At 50.1% G+C, this 24,517-nt stretch overlaps 1 protein-coding gene across 1 annotated transcript; it reads left to right on the top strand.

Annotated features, from left to right (window-relative positions):
- The first annotated feature begins 11,941 nt into the window (after nt 1-11,941).
- ccnd2b (cyclin D2, b) lies at nt 11,942-23,634 on the top strand. The gene is made up of 5 exons (XM_079756025.1): nt 11,942-12,337; nt 13,563-13,778; nt 15,599-15,758; nt 17,482-17,630; nt 20,566-23,634. The coding sequence occupies exons 1-5, from the start codon at nt 12,140-12,142 to the stop codon at nt 20,899-20,901; spliced, it is 1,059 nt and encodes a 352-aa protein (XP_079612151.1). The 5' UTR covers nt 11,942-12,139; the 3' UTR covers nt 20,902-23,634.
- The last annotated feature ends 883 nt before the right edge of the window (nt 23,635-24,517 follow it).

Below are 24,517 nucleotides of genomic sequence, written 5' to 3'. Positions count from 1 at the left end.
ACAGGTCCTTAATGAGAAGGTAGGGTTAGGGCCGTCTTCAGAAGTGTACATTTTAAGAACATACAAACTAGATGTTAAGTACATGGACACTATACGTTAATTACATGGACACGACATGTTAATTACATGACATTACACGTTAATACATGTAAGTAAATGGACACTACATGTTAAAACATGGACACTTCATGTTAAGAACATGGACACTACATGTATGTGTGTTTAAAACATTGAAAGATTACTCCTATTGTGTATTGTTCAACCTTAACATACAGGATCACGATGATGTGTTGAGAGGCATGCTGTCAGTTAGCTCTGCTGCTGCTTACCTTAACCAGCAAACACACAAACATAGATTCCCAGAGACATTTGTGTCTGAGCGGAAACAGGACAACTACCAGTCCCAAGTCTCAGGATCCAGGACGCTGACCACCAAGAACCCAGTGACCCGGACTTCTGATCCTAACTTCCCATCCGTCTCTCTGAGGGCTGGATGTAGGTCAGCAGGGCTGGGGTGCTTCCAATGTGGCCGTGGTCCAGGATTCAGAGAACGTTCAGCAATTCAGATTCAGAGAAGGCTTGAGGACCGGAACTAGAAGAGGCCCTCCCCACCGCCTCCCCCATCACATCCCCTTGGGAGGAGGCCTCAGGGGCCTGGGAGGCTGTGATCCTACGGATCCCTGACCGCCACCACACATCGAGCGGGGAACAGAGAGCGAAGCGATGCCCTGGTGTTCCTCCTCCTCCTCCTCCCCCCCACACCCTCCTCTTTCTCCTTCTCCTCCTCCTGCGCCAGAGTTTCGGTGGGAAGAATTGATGACTTCCTCTTGTTGACCTCGTGGGATGGGGGGACTGGGGCCTAAGCTGGGAGGTATCTCTGTTGTGAACAGGCTCATCGCTCGCAGCACAAGGAAGGTCTTGTGGGAACCTTCTAGTTACGGGATCCGAGAACCATTGTTTTCTGAAGTGTAGAATGAGCGTGTGTGTCTGTATGTTTGGGTGTGTGTTTGTGCCTGTGCCTGTGTGTGTGTGTGTGTTTGTGTAGAATGTTGTCTAAAGAGGAGCGCCCATATCTACCCTCCTTAGCTCAGGGGCCTCTTAGCTCGCCAACAATGCCAAAGCATCGAGTCCTGCCAGGAGGGTGTTGGATTGAAGCTAATCACTGGGGTTTGATTTCAACAGTTAACTGGAGAGGAAGTACTTCTCCCCAGCCTGCTCGACTGGATCTGGTTTGTTTGTTTAAAGGCCCGGGTTAACTTCAGGACATGGAGGAAACACAGAGGGAATGCCCTGAGACGGATGTTGGAGACCAAAGCGTTGGTTCTGCAGGCCATGCATGGTGAAGCAAACATCACTAGACCAGTGCAACTAGGGAGTTATTCAGACCCCCGGCTAGTCCACGTTACCTCCTTGGTATCTCCTGCAGAAAGGCAGAATACTTTGTGAGATTCTTTGGAAGTGCCTACTATGAAATGCCTGGGTATAACACAGTCAGACAGAGATTGTTTGATTTGTCTATTGGACTGATAACTCTGATCAAGCAGTCCTAATGTGTTATAGCAGAACCTCTGGTCCAGCAGTCCTACTGTGTTACAGCAAAACCTCTGATGAAGCAGTCCTACTCTGTTACAGCTTAACCTCTGATCCAGCTGTCCTACTGTGTTATAGCAGAACCTCTGCTCCATCAGTCCTACTGTGTTATAGCAGAACTTCTAATCAAGCAGTCCTACTGTGTTATAGAACCGCTGGTCCATCAGTCCTACAGTGTTATAGCAGAACTTCTAATCCGGCAGTCCGACTGTGTTATAGCAATACCTCTGGTCCAGCAGTCTTTCTTTGTTATACAGAACTTCTGGGGGGACGGCACAGAGCCTGGGCCGGAAAACAACCACTTCAAGGGGCGGAGTTACGCCTAGTTTCCTGTTTGGTTATGGAGATATTATGCTGGAAGAAAGTGAGACACCTTGTTAACCCAGATTTTTCAGCCATCAGACTTCAGATATTAAGATAAGGTGTGACTAATTGGACATGAAGAAGAGATTTTTTTTTATTTTTTGTGTTTTTGTGTATGCTGTTGAATTAGGAATGCCTGTGGTCAGTACTAGCTCCGCCGCGCTACGCTAACCAGACATGCCTGGTTTGGGATGCATCAGTGGTGACATGCAGCATGCAGTGCAGGCTGCATTCACCACTGCTTCCAGCCTAATGCTCTGGAATGTTCATGAGGAACGCTGCGGCCCGCAGGAACGACTTGTTTTGGCTCCTAAACTTGGGCTTCTGGAATTCCAAGATATTATAAGTGTGTCATACTGAGCGTATCGTCATGTACTCAATTCTGGGGATGACTTCTGACTTTCGATGTCAAGCCCATTTCCCTCTTCTTCCTTTTCTTTGGCACAGGACCACAGGAAGAAAGGGTAGGGCTGGGGGGAGACCCAATCAGCGCATGCAAGTCTTCCCCTCTGACTATAATCAAGGCAGCGCGTTTGTCGAGGTGAATTAGGACCGGGGCTGGCTCACAGAGGCCTCCTTTATGCAGGGGAGGAGGAGGAGGAGGAGGAGGAGGAGGTGGAGGCCCTGTTGCATGTATCACTCACAGGAAAGAAGCAGGCGCCTCAGCCCACCCCTGGTCTTACCCACCACCTCCATTAACCCTACCACCACCACCAACACCACCTCCATTAACCCTACCACCACCACCAACACCACCTCCATTAACCCTACCACCTCCATCCACACCACCTCCATTAACCCTACCACCACCACCAACACCACCTAGCTCCACCGAGTTGAGGGTGATGGTGATGGAGGTGGTAGTACTTCCACCTCTATTCCTTCTATCTCGTCTACCACTACCATTACCACTACCGTATAACCTTTGAATTTGCCCGGACATGCAGGTTTGTTAAAGGTTTGTCTACTAAGAGGCAATTGACTTCTTTCCCAGGATGCTTTTCTTTTTTTTCTGGAATTTTATGTGCAGGAACGTGCCGGAAAACAGGGTTAAATAGTGTCAGCATGGAGTCCGGTGAAAATGTTACAGTGGTTTCTTCCTTTTAATATCTGTAACTTATTAAGTTTGTTCAAACCCGGTGCCAACTCATCTAGAACATGTTAAACAACAGGATCGCTGTTGCGCGTTCCTGTGTACTTACTCACCGATGTCCGGATCTTCAACGTGCGTCATAGCATTGCGGCGGAAAAGGGACCGAAATGAGTGTGTCATATTCCCATTACTGCTGATCAGAGCTGGAGCCGTTAAAAACCTGACGTCCTCAGGGTCATTAGTCCTGGGAATGAAAGCCGATTGTCCCCGTTCCCACTGGAGACTGAAGCCAGATGAGACTGGTGTTACTAGGTGTTACTGGGTGTAAGTGGGTTGTCCAGTGGGAAGGGGCTTGAGTCCCGGACATCCAAGACCGCTTGATTTAGGCCAATCATGTTGCTGGAGACGAGGATCTGAAGAACACAAACTCGGCCCGCACTAGTAAACTTACCCTGGCAGGGAGACTAAAGCACAAAGGTTCTTCAGAAAAGGTTTCTGTGAAGTTTTCAAATCAACACCATGAAGACTGGCTCTCTAGAAGTACACTTTCTGAACTCAGCTTCTAAAAGCTTCATCCAATGACTTCTCTTCAGTTAGGTCTCAGTAACAAAGCAGCTAGCCGTAAGGCCGCCCCTTTAGTTTGGGTTTCTGGCCCCGTCTCCGTTCTATCTCGCCCCGTCTCTAGATGTTCTGCTATTACACAGTAGGACTGCTGGATCACAGACACCACCATCAGATCATCACAATCTACCACCGTCTGCACCTACACCTCACCTCACAATTACCTCCACCAACCACCCTCCAGTACCTACCATCATCAGCTACACCTTTGATCAACCTCCATGTCCAACACCCCCACCACCATCCACATTCCTCCCACCACTGCAACCACTTCCCACTTCTGCACCCGCTCCGTCTTCCTCAACCACCTCCCGACATCATCCCCCACCTCCACCACCCTGGAGTTCTGACTCAACACCACCACCACCACCACCACCATCATCTCCATCAACCACGTTTAAACATACTTTACCACACATTGTAAGCTCTCCTCCTCAGAGGCTCAGAAGGACTTTGGTTCAACAGGGAAAGGGAGAGAGAGTTAGAAAGAGAGAGGGGAGAGAGAGGTAGAAAGAGAGAGGGGGAGAGAGGTAGAAAGAGAGAGGGGAGAGAGAGGTAGAAAGAGAGAGGGGAGAGAGAGGTAGAAAGAGAGAGGGGGAGAGAGTGGTGGAAAGAGAGAGGGGAGAGAGAGGTAGAAAGAGAGAGGGGGAGAGAGGTGGAAAGGGAGAGGGGAGAGAGGTAGAAAGAGAGAGGGGAGAGAGAGGTAGAAAGAGAGAGGGGGAGAGAGGTAGAAAGAGAGAGGGGAGAGAGAGGTAGAAAGAGAGAGGGGGAGAGAGGTGGAAAGGGAGAGGGGAGAGAGGTAGAAAGAGAGAGGGGAGAGAGGTAGAAAGAGAGAGGGGGAGAGAGGTAGAAAGAAAGAGGGGAGAGAGAGGTAGAAAGAGAGAGGGGGAGAGAGGTAGAAAGAGAGAGGGGAGAGAGGTAGAAAGAGAGGGGAGAACGGTAGAAAGAGAGAGGGGAGAGAGAGGTAGAAAGAGAGAGGGGGAGAGAGGTGGAAAGGGAGAGGGGAGAGAGGTAGAAAGAGAGAGGGGAGAGAGAGGTAGAAAGAGAGAGGGGGAGAGAGGTGGAAAGGGAGAGGGGGAAAGAGAGAGAGAAAGAGAGAGAGGGAGAGAGAGGTAGAAAGGAAGAGGGGGAAGATAGAGAGAAAGAGAGAGAGGGAGAGTGAGAGAAAGAAAGAGAGAGGGGAGAAAGAGGGCCTCCCTTCTGCAAGGAGGAAGCGTTTTGGTTCTGCAGAGGAAGTGTTGCCGGCGGGGGGAAGTGGAGACCAGGAGAAGGCTGTTATTTGTGGACCGGTGAGTCCCCGAGCCGGCCCTAAAAATAAACCTGCAGACAGAGAATGAATGAGTTGCTGGAAACAAATCAGCCTTTCTGCTGCTGATTAACTGCACAGTGTTTTTTGTAACAAAGAGAGTGAGAGGATTGGTCAAGGGAAAGAGGGGGGGGGGGGGGGTTCTGGAGAAGATGGCGGCGTTCTCTGGTGGTTTCTTCAAAGCTGTAGTAGGATCCGTGGTCCTCTTCTGTAGAAGGTGCCACTGTTTACTTTCAAAGATGCTCCGAGTTGCAGAGGGAAACCGGTCCCCGACACCCACCCCACCCTACACCATCCAACCCCCCCCCCCCCCCCCCCCCCCCCCCCCCAGTATCTACTGGGCATGCTCCAGTTGTTCTTCCCCTTCCAGCAAACTAAACCATGACCACAGCTGTCCCCGGCCGCTGCTTCTGCTGCTGTATGGGCGCGTATTGTTGGGCTGTCCTTCCTTCCCTAATCTCTGACCACACAGACTGACACTCACACACTCGCGACAGGCGGTGCCCTCCTGGCTCGGCTCCAGTACCCCTCCCGCCCCCCCCCCTTCCCTCTTTCCTTCCTCATCGCCCCTCATGTGACCAGGGCCGTGCCCACTGGGATGGTTGCACCGGCCCCCCCAGAACATGTGTACTGGCCGGGCCGGATGACGGTTGATCTGATGTCATTTCTCTGAATCAATTTCTCAGTAGTTTCGTTTCTTTCTTTCTGTGAAAGCAGTGTTTCAACCGCAGGGACTTTACCCAGGAGCTAGCACCTCTGGAGGAATGAGGTGTGTTTCTACTGCAGTTGACCCAGGAGCGAGGGACCGACGACCAGCGGCCCAACCCCCACAACCCCTCCACCCCCCGCGGTGTGTGGCGTGAGGACGGTATAGCGAGACTTCTCAGCCTTCTGCTGGAACTAGAAACCAGAAGCAGATTGGGGCTGGGGGCGGGTGGGGCCCAGAACGGTTACATAACGTGCAGACGACGAGCTGTGTGCTGACATGAAGATAATCATTCTCTCTTTCCATCACTAACACACAAACACACACCCGACTGAACCCAGACACACACACAGGGGGGGACAGATCCAGGATAAACGGATTACACACAAAAGAGGCTCTTCTAGCTCTTCTCGCTCATGTGGGTTCAGGACGAGTTTGTTGGCCTTATTACGAGGAACAGGATGTGATGTCACAAATTACTTTTTTGCTTTCGGCCAAAAACTTTTACACATGATTTAAGGCCAGGTTTCCCCATTAAGCCAAGTATCTGTGTGTGTGTGTGTGTGTGTGTGTGTGTGTGTTAATGTGTGGGTCTCTCTCTCTCTCTCTCTCTCTCCCTCTCTGTCTGTGTCTCTCTTATTCTCTTGGTTCTGGTGGGGAGAATAGAGCCATGTTATGTTCTTTGTGTTTCTGTGAGGAGCGAGGCTGCAAACTGCCGGATGTGTGAGTTTAACAGACTTTGGGTGGGGGGGGGGGGGGGGGTATTGAACCAAGAACCAAATGCAAAAGAAAAACCCCTCTTTGCGTTCAAGACCAAGGTCCGGATGTGTGTTGCTTTCTCTATATCTCGCTCTCACTCTCTCTCTCTGTCTCTTTCTGATCATTGTCTCCTAAAATGTTGGCGTTTGCAGGCTGGAATGGCCGCCTGTTCTAATGGCCGCCTGTTTGGCGTGCAGCCCAAACATTCCAGCGGCGCGCGGCAGGGAAACACCCTCCACTTCCTGTTCCTGTTTGATGACTCAACGGGTTCGACACAGACCAGTGGAACATGACTTCCAATCAGAGAGGTTCTGGTCCTGGAGGTGGACTGGGGAGTCGTAGTTCTCAGAGAGGTTCTAGTCCTGGAGGTTTACTGGGGAGTTGTAGCTCTCAGAGAAGTTAAATTCCTGGAGGTAGACTGGAGAGTTTTAGTTCTGAGGGAGGTTCTGGTCCTGGAGGGGGACTGGGAGTTTTAGTTCTCAGAGAGGTTCTGGTCCTGGGACTTGGGAGTTGTAGTTCTCAGAGAGGTTCTGGTCCTGGAGGCGGACTGGGGAGTTGTAGTTCTCAGAGAAGTTCTGGTCCTGGAGGTTTACTGGGGAGCTCTTTGGATATTCTTCACTGGTGTTCTTTAATGTACATTTTATGCGTATTTCTGTTCTCAAAGGTCCCATCTGGGATTTATGAAGTAAGTTTTATCGGGTCTGAATGAGACTTAGCGTTGGCCTCTCTTCTCTTTGAATGAATTATCCCACGGAATGTTTCAGGCCTGATGTCACTTCCCTCTCTGGTAACTTCTAAATAACCCATTGTCAACACGCACGCTGGACATCCACAGAGGACTGCGAGAGCGTCTGAATCGTCTCCTCTCTCCCCTACCCCACAAGGAGAAGTATGCCCTTGCTCTCTTTGTCAGACTTCCTACTTTGCGACGGTTGAGAACCCATGGCCGTGTACCACCCTAGGCCCAGCGTGATATGAGCAACACATGCAGAGAGAGATTTTATTCAGGCCAGTCAAGCTGTCTCGGACAGAGAGACACAGGGAGGGGGTAAAGGCCCTGATGGACTCCATGCCGTCTCTTGTGGCTTCACCATAACAATCGTCACTGATGTCATTTGCCAGATTTACTTTGCTTTTCCACAAATGTAAACCATAGGAATATAGTTCAACATCCTTTGTAGTACTACAGTAGACGTTTGTGGACCAAAAACAGTGAATCGCCTTCCAAGGGTTTACAAGATGTCTTATCGCAAAGTGATCAGACCCTGGTGACCCTCTCCCCTGGCGCCAGTAAATCATTTGGACCTTTGTGACCAAATTGAAATCGTCGTGTTTCACATCTGCTGTCAACGAGCCTTGGATAGAGTAAGGGTAAGGGCTCAGATACAGTCACTGCACTGTGGGGCGGTTGGCGTGGCGACGGGGTGAGAGGAGACCCACCCAGTGGATGACAGCCTGTCCTGCAGTGTTTATCGATTACAGGCAGTTATGTACCGGGGAGGGGGGGGGCGCGTGGGAAAGTTCTGCTGAGGACCAGAGCGGCACATTGATTTGATTTCATTTGTTTTGAGTGTATCAGAGCCGGAAGAGGGAGAGAGCGACGCAGAGAGACATGTGACCGACATGGGATTGGCTGAAGCAACACTAGTGCCAGTCTGGCAGGCCCCTAGGACCCCCCACCTGTAGTCAGACCCAGGAAAGCCACCTGTAGTCCACCTTCTAGGACTCCCCACCTGTAGTCAGGACCCCCCCCCCCCGCCTGCAGTCAGACTCCCAAGCCCCCGAACTGTAGTCAGACTCCAACAGTCCTAGCTTCATCTCTCCTCTATGTCTCTGTCTCTCTCCCTCACTCTTTCACTCCCTCTCTCTTCTTCTCATCTCTCTGTCTCTCTCTCACTCACTCCCCCCCTCTCTCTCCTTCTTTACTATGTCTCTCTCGCTCTCCTCCTCTCTGTCTCTCTCACTCCCCCTCTCTCTCCCTCTCCTTCTCTACTATGTCTCTCTCTCTCTCCTCCTCTCTATGTCTCTCTCTTACTCTCTCTCTCTCTATCTCCCTCTCTCCTCATCTCTGTCTCTCTCGCTCTCTCTCCTCCTCTCTATGTTTCTCTCTCACTCCCCCCCCTCTCTCTCCCTCTCTCCTTCTCTACTATGTTTCTCTCTCTCTCTCTCTCTCTCTCTCTCTCTCTCTCTCTCTCTCTCTCTATGTCTCTCTCTCTCTCTCTCTCTCTCTCTCCTCCTTTCTATGTCTCTCTTTCTGTGGAGCAGCAGCAGTCCATCTCGGGGGCCCCTGTCCCGCGCTGGTATGCGGCAGGAATCTTTGGATCAAGGTGATTTCACGCTCCTCCACGTTTTCCCAGGGCTGCTGTCCCCCGTCCCTCGGGGAGGCGGGAAGCGGCAGCATGTGTTGCAGTCGACACATGGCGCTACGGGTGGCTAGCCTAGCGCACGGAAAGGGACAGAAGGGGAGCTCAAATGCCTGGCATGCTTCCTCCCCCCCCCCCCCCCCCCCCCCCCCCCCCCCCCCCCGCAACCCTCACCCTCACCCCGTCCAGACCCCCGGTGATCGGTGTGTGTGTGTGTGTGTGTGTGTGTGTGGGGGCGGGGGGGGGGGGGGTCGAATCGTATTTCTGATCGAAAACCTTTTTGCGTTGCCAACTCCTTGGCCATGCAGCGTTGAGTGTGGGAGTCTCTCTGAACCCACCCAGGTCCTCACTGGTGCCCAGCAGCTCCCAGCCAGTAGGACCAGTTGGCTCCCAGCTCAGTTCTTTGGCAGTCTGTTGTGAAACACAGTATCCCTACGACACTCTCCAAACCTCTCAAAGATGTATCATCAATTAGTTCATGAGCCAATTTCTAAGTCATGCAGTCACCCACATGACCTCAGATGTACGTCAGTCCCAACTGGGGTCTTGACCCAATGATCTAATGAGTGAGAGAGAGAGAGAGAGAGAGAGAGAGAGAGAGAGAGAGAGAGAGAAGAGACTGACAGACAGACGGACAGACAGACAGACGGACAGGACAGGTTCTCCCCTAAGAAACCCTTAAACTGGTCTAGTCAGCTTCGACTCTGAAGGAACAAGGAAAAAGCTTTTTCTCGGGGAAAACACCAAAAGCCAATCAGAAAGTGTTAATGTAAACAGGACTTTCATGTTCCAGATGCATGGCCTGACTTCATATTGGAATCATTTCTTTAAGTGCATAAACCTTAACACGTGCTGCTATCTATAATTACCATCAAATACCTGTGTGAATAGCTGGGGGTGGATTGGAGCATTAGCATTTAACGACTTTGCTTAATGCATGTCTTGACACATGTCGATCTGAAGAATAAAGCTTGCACAAATAGTGACACAAAGAAAGCCTTACCGGACAGGATGAACCCGGGAGGGGGGGTATCAAAGAGAGGGGACCCTTTAATTAACCTCTGAACTGTAGCCGGGGACCCCAAAACGTTGGATGCCGTGTGGAGGCAGGTGGCAGTGGTGCCCTGTGTGACAACAGGACCCCCACATGTGCTGATGAGTAAAATTACATCACCACATTCTCATCTCCACACAATACACGATTAACATTATCCTGTATATTGTTCTTCCACATACAGTATTCTCCTGTTCAATCCCTCTCTGATCAAAGGAATGTGGCGTCACATGACCTGCTGGGCGAATCACAAAGACATTTTAATCACAACGTACGAGCGAGTGAGATCATGAGAGTGGAGCCGTCTGAACACAAAGAACAAACGCAGAGCTGGAACCTCCACGACGGTCCAAGGTCTCCCCCCCCCAAACCACAGGAGTAAACGGGACACTGAACAAATCAAAGTCAAAGCCATTAAAAAGCCCGGCCCGCCACCCTTCCGTCCGTGAGGATGAGGGAAGCGAGGGCCCAGCGGCGGCGGTGGAAGCGGTGCTACAGAGCTACAGTGGACGCCTCTTCCTTTAGGGGTCTGCTGTGTATCAGAGTGAAGATCACCAAGCAACGAGATGAATGAGGACAAAGGGAGGAGAGACAAAGGGAAGGAATAGAGAGAAGGGAGGAGGAGTGAGAGGGAAGGAGGCAAGAGAGGGAAGTAGGATAGAGGGAAGGCAAGCGTAACGTACATGGGATTTCTATGATGCTCTCGTTTTGGTCAACTGCAATTGTGGGGACAAGATAGTCTATTGGCTAGGCAGGTGTTCAACTAGCTGAAAGGCACTGGGTTCAATCCCCCAAATGTTAACGGCCTTACCTATATGCAGGCTATAGCAAGACACCCCTAACCCCCAATGAAGCTGAGTTCCCTGTACGTCGTCTGAGCTAAAAGCGTCTGATGATACATGCATCAGCTACGTGACTGAATGGTGACGGACAACAGAAGCACGAGGAGGAGGGGTCCTCTAGGAGGATGGGGGAGAGCCATCACAGGACGCCCCCCCCGACCCCCAGAGGAAGGAGCCAGGGACAGGGAATCACACCATGAGTGGACTGAATGTCTAACGAGCCACGGAGCCTTTACGGGGGCCCGACCTCAACCCCCCCCCCCCCCCCCCATCTCTGTAATACAATAACACAACTGTGATGAGACCGGTAGGCCTACAGCTCACGTCCTGTTTGTCTCCGTTGATAAGACCGCACCCAACATTACAAAGACCTTCAAAGAGAACTCTTAACTTATGTCAGAAATAGGCTCCTGAATAACTGCTGCAGGTAAGAGAGTAAGACAGAGAACAGAAAAAAGCAGAAGAGAAGATTTAGAAACAAATCAACCAGAGACATCTCCTTCCTCTCTGCTCCTCCCTGTTTCTCCACCAGTGACAAGTCTCTGACACCTGTGGTCGACAGACGAGATCGACAAATAGAAGGTATTTAGTCTAACCTTTAACAGCTTTAAGGCTCAATGCCATATTTACTGGCTGATGTTTGTATCAACTGTGTTGCTCTGCAGGTTTCTGGGAGTATGATGTGCACTTTGTACACGCTTCTCCACTAATAGCCTTGGCTTGGAAGAGGTTATTGGCTGTGATCCTGTAGCACTACATGAATGATCTGAGATGCTCTTTTCCCCTTACCTTCAGGCACTTTGGAGATCAGCTTAAACTACACCAACAGTCGTTTCCGTGTATAATTTCATGCTTCAAAGTGTGTAAGATAGCAAAGGAAAAAAGCTTTTCATGTGTTCAAAGATTTTCTTCTCTATGTTGCAGTGACTTGTTCAGCATGCCTGCTAACTCATGAGCGTTCTGCTGCTCGTGATCATTCTGAAAGGCATCGTTTTGGTGAAGGACACAAAACATATCGATGTTTATTATTGATATCTGAGTGATTATGATGGTCGGTACTGGTGACGGTGTTTTCTTTGGTGGTCAAATGTAAAAAACGTAAACAAAAATATGAACTGAGCCATAATGGCCAACGTTGCTGCAGGCCGTTCATTGGTCCGCAGCATCGACCAATCGGCGATGACGTTAGGTATTCTGGCGTTACGGCTGATTGGTCGACCCTCCTTCTCTGAGTAGCAGCTCAGTGAGGAGCGCAGAGGAGACGAGAGGCGGAGGAGGAGACACCAGCGCTGCGTTCTCCCCATGCTCCGTCCCGGGCCGCTGTCCTCGTGCTCTCTCTGTCCCCGAGGCCTGTCTGTATAAGTGTGTGTGTGTCATATTTATTTCGTTTGCTTTATTATTATTATCATTATTATTATTATTATTGAGCCAGACAAAGAGCGATGGACCACCTTCTCTGCCTCGAGTCGGACAAAGTGGTGCGGGCCCCGCTGGACCCCAACATCTTCTACGATGACCGGGTCCTGCAGAGCCTGCTGATGGTGGAGGAACGCTTCCTCCCGCAGTCCTCCTACTTCGGGGTCGTTCAGGAAGACATCAAGCCCTACATGAGGAGAATGGTGGCCGAGTGGATGCACGAGGTGGGTCTGCTGCTGGGCTCAATGCTTGTTGTTTAGGAGTTAGAACCACCGCGAACCGCTGGCGACCTGTTGAAGCGTTCTGCACGTCCTCCCAGTCTATAACATGTAGGGGAGCGGAGATGTTAAGGCTGGTCTGGAGATGTTAAGGCTGGTCTGGAGATGTTAAGGCTGGTCTGGAGATGTTAAGGCTGGACTTGAGATGTTAAAGTGGAATGGAGATGACTCATCACTGGCGTGGGAGACAAGGAAATTCCACCACGACACGAATGCATTGAGTCGTGGGGTGTTTGCACAAAGTTCACAGTAAACCGGTTGGAATCGTCTTCGTTCCGTAATCACATAACAAACACGAAGAGTTTAGGCTTAATTTACATGAAATCAGCGCACATATCCGAGGTTTTAATTAATTATTATGAATTCCTGAAAAGCAGCAACATGCATGACAGCAACTGGTGCCTGTAGTTCAGGACTTCATGCAAAAACCCGTCGCGTCCCTAAAGGGCTTAAACCTTAAAGTAGTGCTGGTAGTTTACTTTTGTTTATTTGCATTTAGTTCAAACTAGTTATTTAGCAGCGTTGAGTCCTCAGAGGTGGAGGAGGAGGAGTGCGGGGGTGGTGTTGCACCACTTCCTACATGTTAGGTCATTGCACTTTTTTTTTTTTGTTCAAAGTCTTGACCGAAAATAAAGTGAACGTTTAGTCTGATACCAGCCAGACCCAAGCAGACCGTACCCAGGGGGTCCAGACCGAGTGGGTCCAGACCGAGTGGGTCTGGTCCCGGGCCTCAACCAGACCTAGTGGGTCTGGTCCCAGTCTGGTGGGCCTAGGTCCCAGACCTGATCCAGGCTTTGGGCCTAGGTCCTGGGCCTAGTAGGCCTAGGTCCAGACCTGGTCTTCCTGGTGGGTCTAGGTCCAGGCCTGGTCTTCCTGGTGGGTTTAGGTCCAGACCTGGTGGGTCTAGGTCCAGACCTGGTGGGTCTAGGTCCAGACCTGGTGGGTTTAGGTCCAGACCTGGTCTTCCTGGTGGGTTTAGGTCCAGACCTGGTGTTCCTGGTGGGTCTAGGTCCAGACCTGGTGGGTCTAGGTCCAGACCTGGTCTTCCTGGTGGGTCTAGGTCCAGACCTGCTATGCCTGGCAGCGCAGGTCTTCTCTGTGGGTGTGGTCTCCTTATTATCTGGTTATAACTCTTGAATAATCTATTTTCCTATTTTACTGACACGTGCAGGTGTGTGAAGAGGAGAGCACCAACGAGGACGTGTTCCCCATGGCCATCAGCTATCTGGACCGCTTCCTGGCCATCGAGCCCACCAAGAAGGGCTACCTGCAGCTGCTGGCCGCCGTCTGCATCTTCATCGCCTCCAAGCTCAAGGACTGCCGGACGCTGTCAGCTGAGAAGCTCTGTGGCTACACAGACAACTCCATCAGCCCGCGGGAACTGCTGGTGAGAGGAAACCCTCTTTGAAAAGTCTCGTTCATCTGAGTGCTGACCGCCATATTTAGGCTGTTTTAGATTCTCTCTAGAATGATGGCCAGAACTGAACTGGAGCCACAGGAAATTGTATTATTCTCTGTTCAGTTAATCAACGTAGCCTACAATGAGCAACATCCCTCCCACTGCGCCCCGCTGTCTGACGGTAACGGTAACGCGGTGGCGCCGTCATTGCCCCCTGGTGGCCGTCAGGCTGCACAGCGTCTGGGTTTCCTAGATGCTTATGATCGTTTTAAACTCTTTATGGGTTGCATTTTTGCGTGCAGGCCTTTTGAACTCTATCTTTTGAGAGCTATTCAAAGATATGTGTTCTTTTAGTTCTGTGGAAATCCTTGATTAATGAAAGAACACTCGTTTAAATAACCTTTTTATAGATCTAGCCTCAAAGGCAACCAAATTAACTATTTACACAACACTCAGTAAATATTAGGTTGGAATGAAAAATTAACCTTGAATGTCTTTGATGTTTTTGATTTTGAGTTATTTTTGAGAGATCTCTCGCCAATAAAATACTTGGTATTTGAACGTGTGTAATCAAAAACGCCAACCGCACATCAGTACCAGGTAGTTCAACTGACCAGATAACTGAAGTCATCTCTGGGTAACGGAAAAGTACCAAACAGCAGGGCGGCCATCTTGGCTCTGCCATCCAGATGGGTTAATAGAGCTGCCCTCTTGTTCGGGGAACAGCGGGCATTGTCTGCAGGCTTATGTGTAGTCATCGTCATCGTTATCATCAGTCAGTTTCTACCTCACTCACTCAGTCACTCAGGAGGACAGACAGCTGAGAACGTAGTGACTTATCTGCTTCAGAGGAGGCATGTTGAAGGACTACATGGTCCTCTCCATTCATCCGTTCATTGAGAAACATCATGAATGGGTGACACTATATATATTTTTTTTTGTCTTTGCTTGGTGGGTGCTGGCTAGGTGCTGGCTAGCTAGAACTCTCTAGCTCTGCGGAGGCTCGTGACAGGAAGGAAGTGGCAGGGTGACGGCTGTCCTCTGGAGGGGCGGGGCTCTGAAGGGGCATGTGAAAAAGGCAGCGATGCCAAGATGAGTCACGCAGATAAGGAGCCACGGAAGCCCCTGCCAGGTCAGGGGACACGTGGTCAGAAGCATCCAAAGCCCCGCCCTGCAGTTTCACTTTCACTTTTGTTTTATAGTGTTTCTCTTCATTTGACTTGGGTTCAATCCCCCAAATGTTAATGGCCTTACCAATATGCAGATTTGTATTTTTTTTTATTTCTAATTTAAAGTGAATCTGTAAATGACATTTAATACCACCAGGTGTGAGTGTGCAACTGGCAATTAGCAGTTACAAACCGTTTTGAAAATCTGCCTCTTCTGACAACACAAGTTGGCCTACCCAGTTTAAAGGCTAATCACACTCAAAGCTGGTGGTTTAATATGTCACCTTTAATGACATTCCAATGTCATTAATGACCAGGCACAGGGTGAGGGTCCCTCTAACAACGGGATCAATCCTAGAACGCCTTGATCACCTCCACACCGTCCTCCCTCCTACACAGAGGATAGGGAGAATCTCCACAAGGACCTCCCTCCTACACAGAGGATAGTGAGAACCTCCACGCCGTCCTCCCTCCTACACAGAGGATAGTGAGAACCTCCACGCCGTCCTCCCTCCTACACAGAGGATAGTGAGAACCTCCACGCCATCATCCCTCCTACACAGAGGATAGTGAGAACCTCCACGCCGCCCTCCTTCTTACACAGAGCCGGTTCTGATCCTGATGCTCTCCGCTATACAGGACTGGGAGCTGGTGGTTCTCGGAAAGCTGCGGTGGAACATTGCGACCGTCATCCCAAACGACTTCATCGAGCACATCATGCACCGGCTGCCCCTCCCCAAGGACAAGCTGCCCCTCATCCGCAAGCACACGCAGACCTTCATCGCCCTCTGTGCTACAGGTACGCAATCACCCACGCCTACCTTTTGTTCAGTCGTATGAAGTGAAACCGGGCCGACCCGGTGACTCCTGGCTGGGTTTACCTCCTCCTCTTCTCTGGTTCAGAGGCCGCTGCACTGGGTCCTGTCCGACAACATGGAGGATCCCTGATGGAGGGCCCTGATTAGCTATCAGAGGCCCTGTGCCAGGTCGCATTGTAGCATGCATGCACACACACACACTCTCACACGCGCATACGCAGTAAGAAGATGGTCCCAGATCCCTCCCTGCACTTCACATTGGAGGAAAGCGTGCCTGACCTCGAAGAGGTAATATTAGTGAATGGTAAACAATAGGCTGTTTATGAACACAGACGTTGTGCGTTCACGCACGCGACCAGACGCCCTGCGTTCAAGAACACACTCAGACATTTATAACCCCACCTCCACCCCTGTGTACCGGCACCTTATCCCTCCACCCCTGTATGCATTTGTCTGTCACCAGTGTTCCCAGTTTCCCTCCCTTGTTTCAAAGCAAAGGAGGAGGGGGGCGGGAATGTTACGAGGGCTCTGTGCGTACGGCACTGTGGTCGCCACTGGTTTACTGGGAATGCTTAATCGAACCACAGGCACTCACCATACTCAGCCCCCCCCCCGCCCACTGGTGTGGCTTCACTGCTGCAGGCTGTGGCGGGGCTGATGTGTGATGCTCTCTTTCTCTCTCCCTCTCTCTCTCGTTCTCTCTCCCTCTCTCTCTCTCTCTCTCTCTTGTTCTCTCTCTCTCTCTGGGTGTGTTGCTGTGGTCGCTTGAACCTTTTCGTAAGCAACTGGTTATAGCCCAGCTCAGACTGGCTGTAGGGCCGAGTTGGAGAGAGCAATGAAGAGAGGGAGGGAGGTGGGGATGGACGTGGGACGGAGGGAGGGGGGGCTTGGAGAGAGGGAGGCCTGGTGAGGATTTGTGCTAATGTAAATGTTTGGAGTTTTTTTTTTTGTGGACTGAAGATGTTATTCTTATGATGGAGAGCCCCTCCTATGCACAGCTGGACTCGGTCCTCCCTCTCCCTACCTCGTCTCCCTCTCTGGTCCTCACCCTCACAGGAGGCGTAGAGCCACCAGAGCAGCAGGTCTTTTTCTGGGCCTGGTGGCGTCACTGCGGGCCTCTTGTGGGCGAGCAGGATGCTGGGACTGAAAACAGTCCCAGCTCGCTACACGGCTGTTATGTGCCGACTGTTCGCTTCCCGTCTGACTCGTTGTGTCTGACGGTGACAGTCCCTGACTGACGGAGGCGTGTTCTTATGCGCTGGAGGTGTTCCCATAGTAACAGCCGTCAACCTCGATACCCTTCAGACTCTACTAATGTAATCTCTGTGGTCGGGGGGCTAAGATGTTGTTGTCTCCATGGTCACGTCCGGACCTCCGTCCCACACCTTCCTGCGGGGGGGGGGGGGGGGGTCCTGGAACCCGATCTCACGGGTCCGGAATATTCCTGCTGGTTTCCTCATTGTTCTGCAGCCTCTCGGATCCGACAGCAGATCTGCCAGATCGAGCTATGCTCGCTGGAGAGCGTTCTCACGGTCTCCTAGCCAATCAGGGGTCTGGAATCCCCATACCGGCTTTATCAACAAGACTGTTTGGGCTGCAATGTAGACCATATGCTCCGCAAATATGCTCCGCATATTTCCAATTGCTAACGTACGCAAATGCCCTAAATGCATCGTGAACACTAACCCCCCTCCCCCCCTGCAGACTTCAGCCTGGCCCTGAACCCCCCCTCCATGATCGCCACGGGCAGCGTGGGCGCGGCCATCTGCGGCATGCAGCACGAACTTGCCGACCACGCCCTGCAGCGGGACCGACTCAACGTCTTGCTGGGCAAGATCACCAACACCGAGGTGGTGAGTACCGGGACCACCTATTGGTATTGTACCTGGATCTATGATGAGCCCCCACACGCTGTTCAGACAGGGCCCATCACCAACACCAAGGTGGTGGGTACCGGGACCACCTATTGGTATTGTACCTGGATCTATGATGACCCCCCCACACGCTGTTCAGACAGGGCCCATCACCAACACCAAGGTGGTGGGTACCGGGACCACCTATTGGTATTGTACCTGGATCTATGATGACCCCCCACACACTGTTCAGACAGGGCCCATCACCAACACCAAGGTGGTGGGTACCGGGACCAACTATTGGTATTGTACCTGGATCTATGATGACCCCCCACACGCTGTTCAGACAGGGCCCATCACCAACACCAAGGTGGTGGGTACCGGGACCACCTATTGGTATTGTACCTGGATCTATGATGACCCCCCACACGCTGTTCAGACAGGGCCCATCACCAACACCGAGGTGGAAAAAGAACAGACCTTTTTTTTTTTTTTACAGTTGTACTGGTGTGCATGGAGGTTTTTATGGGTGAACAGACTGATAAATGAGGATAGCTCTACTCTATATTTGTACCTAAAAGATGACGATGAATCTAAAAGGGATTACCACCAATGGAGAACAGAGTCCTCCCATTTCCTCCTGCACCAAAACTAAACATGAGACAGTCTTTTATTTACAGATGTCGTGCCATAATTACAAATCGACTTTCTAAACTAAATGACCCTAAAAAATGTAAACAGTGGTTTGAAATGAGGTGAACGGAGTATGAGCTATTTCTCAATCTCGGGGGGGGGGGGGGGGGCACAGAGACGCACACACACACACACACACACACACACACACACACACACACACACACACACACACACAGGAAAGAAAACTTGTTGTTGTTGTTGTTAGAACCGGTTGTGATGTATTCCACTCGGGTGCCAATAAAGCTCTTTTGAACGGGCTGTGGGCGCTGGCAGCAGACGGCTGCTATAAAGGGCCTCAGCAGGCAGGGATCTCTCAGAAGACGGAGCCCACATTCTTGTGGTGCAGCGCTGGCGGTCCCTCAGCGGCCCTCTTCTGCAGCGGGCCCCTCCTGCTAGACTCTAGTACGTCTGTGCTTAAAAACACACAGCGCCATCTTTACGAGAGAGGGACCTACGGGGGGAGATACAGGGGGGGGGGAGGACGGGGAGATACTAGGGTTATCTCTACTAATGGAGATTTGTTAACATATTTCATGTGTACGTTAGTTTACTGTTTCGTACCTCAATAGACAGAAGAGGGAGGAACGACAGAGGTCTAATAGATGGGGATTGACGTGTACCATCCAACCGCAGGAATGGGAATCGAACCTGGCTCGCTAGCTACAAGGGGATTAGCCTGAATGGTGAATGCATGGTTCATGGTGGAGCCGCCCAGTCTAGCTCAGACTAACTCTTCCATGCGCTCATAGCAGACACGCTTGTGTCTTACACGTTCTGGGGGCCCGCCGTCCCCCTATAGGCCCAGAACACACGGCTCTGTGTAGCCGTATTGTCATGGGTACGTTATTACATAAAGACCAGATGCTGAAACAAAACCAACCAATGGAGGACCAGAACCACCCAGCCCCCCGACCACAGCCCACCTCCCCTCGTGCTGGTGGTCCGGTCACCGTGGCAACGCGGGCCCCCGCCACAGCCCGCCGTCACAACAGGCGTCCCACCGCGTACCATCAGGTTCCAATTATCCCCACGTTTCAAAGGAATGCGGGCCCCTCTGCGGGCCCCCGTGCATTCTTCAGGCCCCCCCCCCCCAGTCTGCACCGCTGGAGACCTCCCACATGCTCCTCAGACCCGCAGGTAGACGTGTGGGGGTGGGGTTAGGGGTGGGTCCCTGGGGGGTCATGTTCCCTGAGCATGGTGGCAACCAGTCTCTGAACATCCTGTGCCACTGATCTGGGATCTGTTCCCCGTCCAGAGGTCAGCGGGTCACGGCTCGTTTCCTCTAGCTCGGGGGAGACTCGTGTCTCAGTCCGTCTGGGTGTGAACCCCCACTCTGGTACCTCCCCCCCGCCCCCCCCCCCCCCCCCACACACACACACACACACACACACGCACACATGTACCAAGCACAACACAAGCCTTTTGTCTCACTCAGTCTTGCAGCACAAGATTGAGTCCAAAAACTTGTATTTGCTGAGAAAAGACTAACTTTCGACATCCAATAACTCGCGCTTTGTACCACAATGGAGATTCATTGCAGCTTCTTCATGCGTTTCATCGGCCGTTGACCCGTACTGCTCAGAGTTTGGGAAAGAATGCCAAGTGTTGTGTTCTTTGGTTACAAGTCATTGTTAAACCACATGCCTTACAACTCTCAGCATAACAAGCTAAGCAGAAAGACGTTATGTTTGCTCTCCATAAACCACGTGGGCGATGGCCTTATGTTGTTCTGTGAGAGTTGGCACCGGGGGGGATGATGTTAAAAAACCTCCGCTGGGCCCGTGAGAAAGAACCGATCTCCTGGTGTCCACCAGCCAATGGCTGCGGCCCGCTCAGCCCGCCCTCTTGCGTGTGTAGAGGATTCCTGGGCCCTAGCAGCCGGAGTCGCTGGTATCAGTGGGTGCTGGGACCCATTGTTCCCACCGCGGTCTAGACCACTTACCACGGAACCCACCGCTCACCCGCCGGAGGTATGCGGCACATGTGACCAAAACATCCAGATACCGTCGCGCGGTATCACACGCTAATCACTCGCTAATCCAATAGTCGACGTTTGTTGAAGTGTGCGTAGCGGCCTGCAGCGGCCTCCAGGCCTTCACACCTCCAGCGGGACTTGGCAGTGGAGGTTTTAGGAAGAAGAAGAAGAACTTGGCCCCTCTGCGCTCTACTCCAGTGTGTGTACCTTGTATGGTCTCTGCTGTGTCGCTGATGGCTGTGACCCCCCCCGTGTGTTTTGCAGGACTGCCTGCGGGAATGCCAGGAGCAGATAGAGAGGGTCCTGGTCAGCAGCCTCCGGGAGGGCCTGAGCAACGGGCCTCACAAGGGCCTCTACACCGGGGAAATTAGCCGGGAGCAGCAGGACCAGTCCAGCACCCCCACCGACGTCCGTGACGTCAACCTTGAACTCACACCCACCACCCCCTCCATCACCACCCCCACCCCCCCAACACCACCACCCCAACTGACGTCTGCGATGTCAACCTATGAACTCACCTCCTCCCCCACCTGCACCCTGTCGCCCTGCCACCATCGGCTAGAGGATGAGCGGAATGGAGCATGTTCTGTTAACCAATGAGCTGCCAGTATGGAGTCCCAGTAGGTGGGGCCTCCTGTGATTGGGCCGTGTTTAACCGTGTTAGCTTTCCGTGGATGATCCAAGCCCCTTTCTACACCCTGGTCATATGATGACTGTTTATATAGGTCATATATAATTAACACGGCTCTTCTAAAGCTGCATGGAAATCGTACAAAACTTGATAGTGCCTTTTAGGTTCTCAAACCAGAAATCAAAATATATTTTCATACTTGAATAATAATTACCATAATAATTATATTGCTATGTTCCAATTTTTTTTTCATAGAATCTAAAGAAAAACATAACGTAATCAATTAAGTCTATATGGTTGTCTTGCGAGCGATTTCTGCTGTACAGGAAACCAGTTTAATATGCTGTCAACTATTTGCTGAACCTACGCGACTTGTATACAAGCTAGCTAATGCAGCAAAGGCATTGGCTAGCTGCTCAGCTATTGGAGAAGCGCTATCTACCTGCTTGGCTAACACAGTGGAAGCGCTAGCTCTCTGCCTTTCCCCTGTCTGCTGCACATATTGTACATGTGTAGGTAGGGCAACCCTTATTATTTATGCTCATTTTTGCTGGCCAAGAGTGGGCTGGGCCCGCTCAGGAGAGGGGAACGAAGACTCTGCAGCCTCCAATTAATATTTGGTATATTTCCATATTGCTACGTTCGACTTGCTACATTTTGATGGCGGTGCTCGATTCGCTAGCAATCTCCGCAGAAATGATGAATGCAGAAACCTGCGGGATGTTGGATGGGAGTCGGGGCGGGGGGGGGTCACCCTCATGCTGACCTCGTCAAGATGGCCGATGCCATGTCTTAAGGTTTTTAGAGGAAGTGCAGTTGACGTGTTTGAGGTTTAGGTAATGTGGATGTGGAGTGAAAGAATTTTAAAAGACAAGTGAGGAGGTTTTAATGTCGGTAGAGTAGAACTGGGCAGAAGGAAGGAGGGAAAGGAACGGCCTCTGATGGCAGGGGACTGGTGAGGGGTTTGTTGATTAACCAGAGGGAGAAGGTAAACTTAAGCTATGTAACTTATAACTTTGAGAGTCACGGGTCAAGTGAGTGGATCACAGGAACTAGTTTGCAAGTCGCTCGATGGAAACTCAGTGGTGTCATGTGGTGTCATCGCAGGGTCTCCAGGATCAGTTGACCATTGAGTTTGCATTTCCAGTGGACATTTACAAGCGGGTGGGTGGGCGAGAGTTTACGGGTGGGGGGGATTTGGATCAAACTTCATGCACTTTTGAAATCACACTCCTTGCCAATGGAAATGGGAAGGCGGTTAAGGAGAGACGGGTGGGTAGGGCTCGCGTCCCCCTCCCGCTCTAAACTTCTCCCCCTTTTTTAAGTTATTTGATCGATTCTGGGCTGGATTCCCATGCGGGGTAATGCACTTTGTCTTCAAAGCTATCCCCTGCTCGGTGAGGAGGTTAGGTTTACCATTTTATAGTTGTGTTGAATATGGAACCAAATCAGTTGCAATGCACAGACCGATAATCCAAGTCACGTCTAGACACACGCATTTATCTATATTTAGATATACATCTTGGTGTGTTTTACTTAACCTTACTTGAATATTTGTTTTCCTAATTCACAGCGAATCTTTCAGACAGTTTTTTGAAAGATTTGTGTACATACTTTGTGCAAAATTGTGTTATGGTAATTTTTTTAGTGTGTTCTTTAAAAAAAACAAAAAAGTATAAACTGCTCTGTTCTGAGTTACAAAAAATACTATCTTGTAAGAAGCCTTTTTATATGAAATACAAAGTTGTTTGCCTGTGTTGTATGTTATTAGTTTGAAAAAATAACCTCAAAAACATTCTGTTTGTCAATCTTATATGTGCTTTAAAACGGAAAATTGTCAAAGCTGTTTTTCCAGTAATTGTTTTTCAGTGGTTTGAAAGTGATTTTCCAAAGTGATACTATATATTATATAAATATATTCTAGATATTCTCTTTTCCTTCTGCTGCTATTAAGCTCTTTTTCCTAGGCTTGTACCATGATGACATTTCCGGTTTGTGATCCTCCAGTGTGCTGCTATATTATGGATTATGACATGTAACCGATTCCTAGCTTTGTGAGTGTTGTGCGCGTGTGTGTGTGTGTCAGTGTGTGTGTGTGTGTGTGTGTTGGTGTGGGACTGGAAGCACTCATGATTTCAGATGTTTTGGAAAAAAAACTAGAAAAAAAAGCATGTTTATTCTCTTCATGTGTAACTTTTGTGTTTTATAGTCGATCATATTCTCGCTGCTTCTTGTCATGTGTGTGTACCTCAGGTTCTTAACGCTGAATGAGTGAGGTTCCCCATCTTGAATTACCTCATCACAACTCTGACCAATAACAAGCCTCTGTCCACCAGCTTCCCGGTTTCTCTGGAAATTCCCCAATTGTCAACATTCCCTTTGGTCTGCTCAAATTGAATCTCTTCATCAATGGTGCTAAATTACAGATGGGCTTTGCCACACATTTAAATGTATAATATCTTATTTAAGATCTGCATTATGTTGTTTGCCTACTTTGAGATTTCCCGTACCCTCGTTTCAGTCCGTTTTGAGGTACTGGGTCATCTGTAGACACCAGAGAGTGGTGCTGTAGTTTATCAATGCTCACTTTAGGGATGGGATCATGTGTATGTATGACTCCCCTCACCAACCAGTGGGAGACCATCGTGCACCTCAGTTGTTTCTGGTCCACAATATCTGCTCAATAAATTGGCTAAAACTTATTTTCTACCGACTCTGATGTTTTCACTTCACTTCTCCAACTGTCCACTACATAATGTAGTGGTTTGGAATTTGGGCTCAAAAGGTGGGTTTCAATCACGTGATTATGATGACGCGCGAAAGGGGCGGATTTCAAATGGAGGTCAGGAAGTAAATATGGCGAGTACGTCTAAAGAGGAAACCCTTACAGAGAGTCCGTATTGTAAGGATTTAGAGCCCGTTTCTAGACAAAGATACAAACAATTAATTAGAAAAATATGTTGGCCGTGATCCGTATCTTATAAAGAAGAGTGCGTTTTCGGTAGAACCTAAGGATTTGCCGACAATCGAGGCTGTGGACATCACTAACTATCTGGTCCTTCATACATCATTCTATACAGAACAGCAGATGAAAGCCTATACAAGTATGGAGGCATACAATTTTTTGTCAGCGTTCTACACACTTTTCCCATCTAGTTTTGACTGGGTTTTTGGATTGTCGGTGCCGTTAAAAGTATCATTTAGAATCGTTCACTACATAAACGCCACCGACAATCCAAAAACCTAGTCGAAACTAGATGGGGAAAAAAGTGTGTAGAACGTGCGCAGCTTTTACTTCTTCGCCACCTACAGTTTGTTATGTACGATCAAAAACCCCATGTAATTTCCCATAGACATTTGACCTAGGGAACCGGGACTTATTCTTCAGAGGTCTATTGTTATGACCTGAATGTGGTCTTTGTGAATTTTGGCTGTTTGGAAGATGTTTATTGAAAAGATTAAATAACATTGTGAAGACAGATTAATACATGGTGGTTTATTTACAAGATTACATTTTTCAACAATTGTTATAACTACAAGAACATGGTGTGGAATAATAAATTGGAATCCATTATATTACATATA

This window comes from Pollachius pollachius, assembly GCF_949987615.1.
Source record: "Pollachius pollachius genome assembly, chromosome: 18".
Taxonomy (NCBI): domain Eukaryota; kingdom Metazoa; phylum Chordata; class Actinopteri; order Gadiformes; family Gadidae; genus Pollachius; species Pollachius pollachius.
This window is presented reverse-complemented; position numbering and strand designations above follow the sequence as displayed.

What these genes read in the sequence shown, in the direction of transcription:
- ccnd2b (XM_079756025.1), top strand. Translation starts at nt 12,140, where the DNA reads ATGGACCACCTTCTCTGCCTCGAGTCGGACAAAGTGGTGCGGGCCCCG. An exon ending in TGGCCGAGTGGATGCACGAG is followed by an intron (nt 12,338 to 13,562) that starts GTGGGTCTGCTG and finishes TGACACGTGCAG; the next exon opens with GTGTGTGAAGAGGAGAGCAC. An exon ending in TCAGCCCGCGGGAACTGCTG is followed by an intron (nt 13,779 to 15,598) that starts GTGAGAGGAAAC and finishes TCCGCTATACAG; the next exon opens with GACTGGGAGCTGGTGGTTCT.